General features: G+C 40.7%; 1 protein-coding gene across 2 annotated transcripts in view; it reads right to left on the bottom strand.

Moving 5' to 3' along the window:
• antxr2a (ANTXR cell adhesion molecule 2a) overlaps nt 1–10,658 on the bottom strand; it is a 66,084-nt gene extending 55,426 nt beyond the window's left edge. The window contains exons 1-6 of one of the 2 annotated variants that reach the window (XM_020595302.1): nt 10,128–10,658; nt 6,182–6,253; nt 1,661–1,732; nt 679–760; nt 471–575; nt 177–245 (exon numbers count right to left, since the gene is read on the bottom strand). In XM_020595302.1, coding sequence (XP_020450958.1) covers nt 177–245; nt 471–575; nt 679–760; nt 1,661–1,732; nt 6,182–6,253; nt 10,128–10,300 — 573 coding nt within the window. In that variant the 5' untranslated portion in view covers nt 10,301–10,658. Of the gene's footprint in view, nt 1–176; nt 246–470; nt 576–678; nt 761–1,660; nt 1,733–3,612; nt 3,685–6,181; nt 6,254–10,127 lie in introns of those variants that run through there. The other variant, XM_020595303.1, reaches the window with a different exon arrangement.
• Nucleotides 10,659–11,052: the final 394 nt, after the last annotated feature.

The raw sequence follows: 11,052 nt of genomic DNA on the forward strand, positions 1-11,052 counted from the left end.
GGCGTTTCAGCAGGTGAGAGTCTGATACCGAGAAGGTTTTTAGGTGAACTATCACTTTAGGACACGGTTCTTCCACACAGGTAACAGCACTGATGTTATAAGGGTTTAGCTTCATCACAGGGCACACATTCACTAACAGACTTCTCTGCTACAGAGTCAAACTGAAGCTTTCTCACCTGCTGCTCATCAAAGTCCTTGATACCCACGCAGTAAACTCGAGCACCATATTTCCGTGCCTCATCAGCCTGCAGATCAAACAGGTGCAGATGATGCGCAACACGTCGAATGTAAAGAAAAGAAAAAACATCATGGTGACACAGAAAACACAGAGGCTCTAAAGGCACCAAATCACATTCAAGAAAAAAGCCAAACAGTTCAGTATGTAAGCAATTAATTACTAATTAATTAATGGGGGGGGGGGCAGAGTTGAGGAAGAAAGGAAAGTCACTGTTTGATGACGTAACTCTCACCTCTTTCACTGTGAGCTCATGGATAAAAACCTCAAGTTTCCCGTCTGTCAAAGCCAGGATGATGCTCGAGGACTTCGTGCCCTGTTGCTGTATCTGATCTGAGGCCTTCAAGTTCAAACCAGTGAAAACATTTCATCAGATCCCACTTTCACAAAAACTGGATTATTTGTAAAAAGCTACTGGGTTGTAACTGAGAGGGTAAACTGACCTTTTTTATTCCCTCGTGCATGTATGTGTCACCTGCCGGTTTCACATCCCGCAAGGTCCTCAGACCCTCTTCTATCTTGTATCTTTAAAAAAAATAAAGTGAATGACTGACATTTCGGTCGACATGTGTATGCTACTCTATTCACAACGTGGGTTCACATTCCAGTATAAACACTGAAAAAAGCAGCCTGTTGACTCGGGCTGTGAATCTGTCGATATCACGATACAGAAGTTACAATTCGATACACTGTGTTATACTGTGACACTGTAAACAAGGTAATATAGTGTGATTTTTTTTTAATAAATTTTTTTATTCATAAAACAAGCAACACATAAAAACTCCAGTAAAAAAACAGCGTTATGTGATAACAGGAATCTGCATCTGTCACAGACCCTGTAACATCCAACAACACAGCACGACGTGGCATGTGAACTAATACTTATACATCAATCCTTTGTCTTTGAGAATCGATACAGTATCGAAAAACATTATATCACAATACTCAGTTGTATCGATATTTTCTTACACCCCGACTGTTAACAGGTCTCTGATAATATTTTGTACCATTACTCTGCTGTAGGTACATGATGTGGTGGAAACCCATGGTTGTTTGTGCTGATAGGTTCCAACAGGAGATATCAACAAGTTGTTCTTGTATAAAAAAATCAATCATCATACAAATCAATACAAGGAGTCCAAATTCTTTTACGACCAAATTAAGTGATAAAACTGGGCAACATTGAAAACAGGCTATACTACCATCAAACATTCTTAAAAATCAGTTGAGAAGCCGTTAATGTTTGTGGCTAACAAAAATAAATACCTTCATTACAGCAACAAAAAAGTCACGTAAAAGTCCAGTCCTGCCATAAAACAGTATTTATCAGTGATGTAAACATCATCTATGCTGACCAGATACTGAGACATGAGGGGGAAGATGATAACAGAATGAAATGACAGTAACCTAACTTCAGTTCAGTACCTGTCTCCAGTCAGAGGCAGCAGGATGTGTGCTTGGGCAGAGAAAACAATGAAGGAGACTCTCATCCTCGGGCTAAAGTGAAAAACAAAGGGTAAACATTAGGACTAACAAATGCTAAATTCATTCCAAATATAGTGTTTCACACCGCATTAGAGACTCCAGAGAAAGACAGCAGCTCTCAGCAAAGACAATACACAGCAACAGACTTAAGAGTCATTTAAGTCATCTATAAAATCACCCTATCAAACAACCACCCACACAGCAGGACATGTAAAACACTTTGAATAGGATATAAAGGAGTCGGTGTGATTGACAGGTTTATATAAAGCTTTTACACCAGTTCAGTTCAGCCACGAGACTTAAAGAGGGACAGATAATTAACCAAACAGAAGGAGCTCTTTAAATGTCAGCTAATATTAGTGTATGACTTAAAGCAGCTGAAGAGCTGAAGGAAGTGATTAAACCATTTGGAGACAGGAAACATGTGATGTGACGGTGAGTCACACAAACATATACTTTGTACCTGTGACTTTAAGGGTGTGAGCTGACACCGGACAATCTGATGAGTCTCTGACCAGTCTGGCATCAGAGGCTCGTCTCTGTGCAACCAGCCGCGGTTGCATTCACTATCCACTTCTCATCTCATAAATATGGACTATTTTATTTTTGCAAACACAGCAGGTTTCAGAGTAAATATCCCGCTGAACATGTCAGCACTCTCGTGTACAAATGCACCTGAAAACTTCACCACCGTGTGTTGAGAACAAGTCCACACCAACCAAGCATCACAAAGAAAAACATCCCAGTCCTGTGATTTCACTGAGTAAAGCATGAAAACATTTTTTAAAATGATAGTCAAAGCAATAACAGTAACTGTCAGGAAGTTATGCAAATTAAAATGCTCCACTATTGTTTTTGACCACTGGGTGTAATACTGGATAAAAGGTCGACAATACCTGAATTCTGGTCAACATGAATATTATAACAACCATATTTTAATCAATATAAATATTCATTTTACTAAATGATTTTTCATTTAGTGATACATCTCGACCTGTCCAGGCTGTACCCCACATCTCGCTCAATGTCAGCTGGGATTGGCCGTCCCTGGGCGAGGCAACCCCCCGATAACAGGTGGATGGATGAACTTCTCAAATACAAATACCTATACTGCTGCTGTGGAAGAATAAGTTAACTAACTGATAAATTTGAACTAGTGCTACAGACAACTTCTGGTCAGTGCTGAAAGAGTGCTAAAGTTTCTAACCCAGGCCTACGAGGGTCGGTGCTCCTCCACAGATCAATTCAAAGCTCTAAAATCTCTTTAGATAACACCTAAAAATCTCTGTGCCATGGAGCTGAAACAACACTGTCCTTCAAGGGTCCTAAAAAGCAGGTCATTTGGAGATGAAGGATTGTTACCCCTTCAAGAGCATGTTTATATTCTTATCCTCGATGTAATAATTATTGATCGGTGCTGATAGTGACCTTATTAATATGGGAACGGAAGTGACCGATCCATATTAAACTCTCCTGGTCATTACCACTGAGGGTAACAATGCAACTGGACAGAAGGTTAGTGCAGGCTTTAAACAAATGTTGCCAGCCTCCTCTTAGTCCATCGTACCAGCTGAGAAGTGATGTGTTGTTACAGCTTCGTGTTGCTATACATATAGAAGGTGGGCGACAATCAGCTCCACACAGTGACAAACACAGATGTTAAGCTGAAACGAGCACCGTTATCAGAACAGGTATAAGGAGAGAAAATGTGAGATCATGCAACTCTATTTCAAAATTGCTATAACTAACCAGTAAGCCAAGCTATTAGATACTGTAAATGTAGTGGAGTAAATAGTATAAAGGAGGAAAAGTTAAAGGTGTGTACAAACAGAAGTACTCAAGTACTCAAAAAGCAACACGTTAGTTAGTATGAGGACTGAGTTACTTCCCACCTCTGTTACAAACACACAGCACACGGACGGCATCCCGCAGTGCGAGTTAAACTTCAGATAATTAAGCACACAAGTGTTTCCTTCAGAGATCTGCAGCCTTCGGAGCATAAGGAGAGGTGCTGATATTTCTCACCCACGTGACACATGGCCCAGTCGTGATCCTCCCCCGCAAACATAGCACAATCTTTAAGCCAGATTTGGCAGAGTGCTGTAGCAGCCGTATACATCCACATCCTGTCTGCAACTTTCAGAGTCATATGTGGACTAAAAACTAACCACGGATGAGAAATCGTGGGTGGGGACTTAACGAACTTTAGGCTTTAAGTAGAGCTTAGGATTGTCTCGGTTGCCTCTGCAGCAGTGTCGTCTGTTTCTAAGAAAGACTCAGGATAAAGAGGCAGCAATGCCAAGGACAAATCTGAGGGTGGTGTGGAGAGTATTTTCTTTGAGACGGGTGGAGGATTTTGGGAGGGGGGGATTGATGAAGTAGTCCAGTTTGCTCCACATGGCGGAACAGAAGTGCTCTTGGTGAGCGAGCATTGTTTAGCAGATTGTCCTCGTCGCCTTCCAGTGTTCTTTTGCTTTACTGTACATTGTCTGCCTGTCAGCCGCTCTGTGGTGGAAGCAGGGGATAAGTGTGGAGCCGGACCCCCCCGGTGCAAATGGCCATTCTCACAGCCCAGAAGACTGCTCCTCTCTGCCACCCACTCCCACCTGGTGCCTTTGCTATTTTCTTCAACCAACCACTTCATTCTGGCTGGGTCGCTACCGTCTGTACTGTGCTGGCAGGCGCCGTTTGACTCAAACGTTATGCAAGTGGAACGCTGCGAGCCGCTCACTCCGGTTCCGTCTTTTTAATGAATTAACTGTGAAAAGGATGTCATGGATTTTGCGAAATGATAGTTTGTGAAACAGGTGGGAAGTCCTTGAAATCTGCACAACAGGCTGCACCGAACGTCTTCAACTATAGACACCCTATAAAACAACCATGCAGATTTTAAATAGATGTAAAACAAAAGACTTCAGTCAAAAGGACTGGACTGTTACCCAAACTTATCACCATCTGTCCCAGTTACCTTCTGTCACTGAGGTTGTCAGTGACAGACAGTGAACATCTTCATCATCATCAACCTTTATTTATTCATGGGGAAAAACAGTTGAGAGCAAACACGTGTTCCCAATGGTGCCCTGACAGTAAACAGTAATATATTTATATACACATGAATCAAATAAAATCAGTATTAAAAGAAATCCAATATCACAATCACACATTAAAAACTAAATATACATAAAGACACACAAATCCACATAAATCATATTAAAAACACAGCATCACAAATCATCTAGTGCACAGACATTTTAACTGCAAAGTAAAATATAAAATCAGTTTAAATGAGCGTAGCCACTTTTGTTTTTTTCTGCAACCTATTCTGTTTTTGCGGGACATAGTAATACGAAGACATCTTTCCTACTTCTGTATTGGCAAAAAGGGTTGCAGAACAAGATAATCTTGTGAATGGGCCTAGTACATTGTTAATTTATAATTCAAGAAACATGTAATATATATAAGCAACTTATTAAGTAGAGCTTTATAGATGAATAACATACAATGATGCTCTGTGTTCGGCGTCAAAGATGGCCAACCTACTTTCTGATATAATGAATGAATATAAAGAAACAAAAGTCAATCGTTAAGCAAAGCAGTTCACTTCTCAAAAGCAACTTAAAGGTAATCAAAATCCAAAATATTTATATGCAGGGACTTTGCCAATGACAGCACTTTTCAGTGTAGCTGTACTTAAACTTAAATTATCAATTTGACATTGTTTTCTAGTATAAATCATATACTTTGTTTTACAGGAATTTAATGTAAGTTTAAGAAGATAATGCTGAAAGTGTTAAAATCAGACTGCAAACTCTGAAAAGCCTGATCAGTGGAGGGGGCTACTGTATAAATAATTGTGTCATCTGCATATAAATGCATAGTACTACTAGTTACGTTTGATCGTACATAGTGAATAAGATGGGGCCTAAAATGGATCCTTGCAGGACTCCTCAAAAAAATACCCATAATATTAGATTTAAAACAATCTACTACAACAGCCTGTGATCTATCAGATAATTAATTTCTAAACCAGTTACAAGACTTCTCATCAAATCCAGTTTGGCCAAGTTTTTGCAAGAGAATGTCTTGATCCACAGAATCAAAAACTCTGAATAACCCACACCCACTATGGCATTTTGAAATAATGCAATCTGAATGCGGTTATACTAGCAAAATAATCATATGTAATATCCTTGTAGATACTGTCATGGTCCCATGAGAGATTTTGATCATGATATCGCAACATTACAACTATGCCTACATCTCTACTATTAATTTTAAACCACTGCTAGCAACATCTGCAGGTCTAAGATTTGAGAGGATGATTTTCACTTCATTTGTTCTTATTTCTGAATGTGCATTATAAAACCTTTCCTTTTTATAACTTTCATTACAAACCACACAAACCTTTTTTTAATTGCCAAAGAGAATACATGAGTTTTACATTGGTGACTTCCCACTTACCTCACAAATCTGTCAGTAAGGTTCTTTACGAATGAGTAAATCTCAAACCAGTCGGCACCAACGCTTCCAGACCTGAAAGGAGAAAACAACAGTCGGCTCACAGCTCATCAGAGGCAGCAGATTGTGTGCTGGGGAGTAAAATACTGTACAGTATTTGTGCTTTGTACCACAGCCACAGTTGGACATTTACACCAGCCACATGCTGAATAACTGTGCTGATAAGTCTGTGTACTCTAGCAGCTACTTCGGCTGTGAGAACCCTCAGCTGTTCACAGGAGCTTTGTCTTTCTACACATTAACTGGCTGGTGCAGTTGGAATTTATTTCCCGAAATAAAGGTGGAAAAAAAAAATCATGAAAGTAACACGACAGTGACAGTTCAGGAAGTTGGCAGAGGTGGAGATAACTAAACACTTCTACTACTTCTACTACTTCTAGTGCTAGTTTTGAAGTAGTCAATTGAAGTTCATATGTACAAGCTCTCAGAGGGCTTATAGGCCAATATGAGTAATTGTTCCCAACCCAGCCAGTCTACTGCAGAAGACAGGGGAAAAACTCCTCACATAAAAAGTTAAGTTCAGAAATGGCCAGGTGTAAGACGAAACACAAGTACAATACAAACACAACAGTTATGTCCATTACTACTGCACTAAAGCCAGTACAGGACTTGTAAGGAACATGGGATTGTTAGATTTTTCCTTAGCTTTATTTAAAAAAAACTCCTTTTATTCATTCATGCGTTTCTTGGTTTCATTCCTGCCTGGTTTCTTTCCTTTGTCCATCTTTACTTATTTTTCTTCTTTCAATCCTTCTTTTCTTCACAGGATTCACCTAACTGGAAATGTTGCTTTGGCATATTTCTATCTGTATTTGAGCAGAAGTAGTTAGTCCTTCTTCCGTCGCCATCTTTTGTCTCGTTAAAACTAATTATGACTTGGTATTTGTCAAAAATTATGCATAAATGTCTCAGTGTAACCAAAGACAATCCGGTGTCAGGTGGGTGTCAACCTGTAGCCCTTTGTAAATGTGCCCATGATGTAACAACAGAGGTAATTAAACCAATAATTACAATTCAATGTATGTGCGAAGAACCTAAAACAGAAGAGTTGGACCATTAGGAGGACCATCTCCCATGCCACCTCTCTTTCCTTGCCAACACCCAAAGACAGGGTCACACAGCGGAGGGAAGAGATGTCTGTCAGAGTAAAGGAAAGTTCTGCTGCACTGACAACACTGGAAGGCCATGTGGGGTTGGGGCCATTTAAAGGGGTCATCTATTATTCTGACTACATGGCGTTGGAGCAGCTGATCAGCAGAGATGTTTTCTGGCTTTTGTAATTATCTGTATTCTGCATTTCCATAACAATCAACCCCTCTAAAATCTCACTGTTGTACAGTGGCGGCCACTGGGGGTAAATTATGTGAAGGAAATTCTAAATTCTATTTATAACATGTTATTTATGTACGTCAACTCCACCATCAACTAACTAGCTTCCTTGGCTAGCGTAATGTAGCTAATTCAGTACAGGTTTGCTACTTTCTGCTATCTCTGTTGTTACCATCCACAAGAATCACTCCCCAACAAAGTTATAGCCTACTACATGTATTCTCTGTGGATACTGACCACTGTGCTGAGTTGACAGTACAGAGAAGCATCCAGTCAGCTGTTTGATTAGCTCAGCTGTTTGAAATCAAGTCACCTCTCCATTATTTCTCAGCCCATTTACTGTAACTCACCATTGTTTTTACATTCATTCTGATACGTCACCTTTTTACATTCATTCAGTTTAGGCGCGCCACAAAAGCACTTAGGTGAGTTGCTGCGCCTAATCCTTTCTATGGTAGGGAAAAACCTGTAGCAACTAGAGAGGGGCAATCAATCAATGTAAGTTACATACAGTAAAAAACATAGGTTTTGTGTTGTTTATCATAATTTCGACATATTCATATTTAAATGTTGCCTTTTCCAAGACTTGAAGGCTATGTTGTTACTCGAACAGCCTCATCCCCCCTTGACATCATACTTCCATGTAAAGAGCTACAATACCTGAGTAATTATAAAACCAAACAGAAAAACGTGCATAAGCTGGTCACACTTTGAATCAGAATAACAAAAATGACATTTCTCTCTACAGAAGCATTGCAGAATATGCATCAAATCTTACAGCACAAACTGCCGACATCATGACTCTAGTCTTGTAACAACTATCAGGAAGCTCAACAGCAGAACTACTGGGTCTGCAGTAAACTTGTGGCAGAGTCATGCAACTTGTTGACATGCTGATCATGACCATAGATTAGGCTTTTACATCTCACAGATATACTGTACACTTGCATATGTAAACCAAACAGACCACGAACTTATACAAAAACATCAACCATGCTAAGACCTATGCACTTGGTCAGACTTGCTCCAAACAATCTTGGTCATCTTCCTGTAATTTTGTAATTTAGATGGGGGTGAGGTAGATTGAAAATAGGTCAGGGGAGCAGTGGTGCAACTCAGCGGCCCTGAATGCTGGCACGTTTCCAAGCCGTGGGAAGGCAGGATTAAAAGCAGTTGCTGTGACGGCAGTAAACTCTCCAGAATATATTGGAGGTCTGTGTGCACCACTGCTGCAGCTCTGTAAAGCTCTGCTGAACTGACTGAACCCGGCTATGAAGCATCTGCATGTGTGATGTCTGAAGCAACAGAGCGAGTGTGTAAAAGCCACAGGAAGTGGCACACTGCCAAAAAGTGATGCAGTGCTTTCTTGCTGGTTAACATTGTTAATAAACACCATTGTGAAACTTCTCAGTAATGTCGCTTTTGTTTTTGGTGAAATCTTATATTATTAAGATATTAAGATACTGACAATGGTAAAATCACTGCCAGCTGATCACACAGGACAGAGAGAATTATATTACAGATGTTTTAAATCCTCAAACTGTCCAATCAGATAAAACTACTTGGTTATGGTTAGAGAAAGGTCATGGTTCTCCTTGTGCAGATCTATGAGGTTTCTTTGAGTTCTCTCTTCCTGCCATGTACCATAACCACTGCATGACACAACCACCCAACACACAGGTGCAATCATCAGCCAGATCTGAGCAGCCACAAGCCAAACTAGAGCAGCCCGACCACTTTGGGAAAGTTTCGGGGTGAGGAACAAACACCTTTGGCCACCAGTTTACTATCAAAGGTGCACTTAGACATTACACAGATGTAGACTATTGAGCATCTCATTATCTTATCATGGTCATCACTGGCTAGTGCTCTAACAGCCTCCACTCTTTTGTGTGAACCTGGCTGCAGCCACAGGACAGCGACTGAGGTCCAGCACTGGTGTGGGCCGATAAGGCCAAACGTGTTGGATGGGGCTGAGGTCAGGCTCTGTGCAGACTACTAAACCCCCCCACCAAACTGGGAAAACCATTTCTGGACCTGGCTTTGTGAGTGGTGCCACTGCCGGGGCGAAACAGGAAGCGCTCTCTCCCACACAGGCTAAAAGCATTGTGAACATCACTGGACAGAGGTTTGACCAAATTCAATCAAAATACTATGGAGTCACCAATGTACACTCATTGGCCACTTTATTAGGTACACCTGTACAGTTGTGTGCATTTCCTCCCTAACGTCTGTGTCTATGAAGCTCATAACTTATAAATCCATATTATATCCATGTTATATGATTATTATTGAGGTCGTAGTTAAAGGTGGTGTTGTACTGGACTGCATTATATTCAGAGGTGTCTATATTTTTGTCCTCCCCAGATACATGCAGTACATGAGAGGGTCAGAATATTAGGAACACCCCCACATATCAAATCTCTTCTCCTCCACAGGCAAACTACACTTTATAAACTAAATATTTACAGCTTGTTTTCGTCTTCTCCCGAGTGCAGCTTCATTATGCTTCATCCTGAGAGCACAGGAGTCTGAAACAAACAGTTTTTGTTTTACTTACTTGTCTAGAACAAAGTACAGGTCGTAGGCTCCGTGACAGGACGGTTCCTCCGCCCAGCAGGACGAAGCAAACAAACCGAGGAGGACCACAGCGACCGCCGCTAAAGTCCACCGACTCCTCGCTGGAAAAACTTCCTCCACCGCGACAGAAGAACGAAACAAGTTCTTCAACATTTTTGCTACAAAAATTCGGTTGCGTGGCAGAAAATAACAACAACAAAAAACTTTTCACAGAGTTTCACAGAGCGCGGAGACACTTGAACAGGACGTGCACATCCCACAGTGTGACGAGCTACATGTCAAAGTTCCTCCAAAACAACCACGTTTACTGATTTGACCTGGGAAATAGAGGAAACCACCGCCGAGCGTCATCAGCTGTGCAGTTTCTTCATCCTCCTGACTCACTGTCCAATCACTCCCTTCCTTTCAAAGCCAAACCCGGCTCCTAAACTCGTCCAAACCGTTCAGATGGTACGATAAATCACCGCCAAGCCAAACTCACCGTACTGAGAAAAGTTAGGCTGCCTTCAGGTGCTCCGAGAAGTGTGGGACTTCTTAGTTTCACGGCCTGTGTAGTGATCAAACATGAATCATAAGATGCTTTGATTTATACATCCAGCAGCAAAAGGCCTGGTGCTACATTTAATAACCGAATGAATGGCAGAAGTATTTGTTAAAGATGCAACTGATATTTTATACGCTAAGTAGTGCCAAGGAGATCGAAATTTTAATTACTTATTGTGAAAACCGGCTTCTGAGAGTGTGTGATATTAGTAATACACTGATAAGTGTATTATAAGCAGTATTTTAATATCAGCATTAATCTAGTTCGACTATGTCTGACTATTGTATTTCCTTTTTTCTAGAATCTTTACTATAGCAGTGTATAAAAAATATTATTTTTACCTTTAAGGAAAATCTGGCAT

This window comes from Monopterus albus, unplaced genomic scaffold (genome assembly GCF_001952655.1).
Source record: "Monopterus albus unplaced genomic scaffold, M_albus_1.0 scaffold26.1, whole genome shotgun sequence".
Lineage (NCBI taxonomy): Eukaryota > Metazoa > Chordata > Actinopteri > Synbranchiformes > Synbranchidae > Monopterus > Monopterus albus.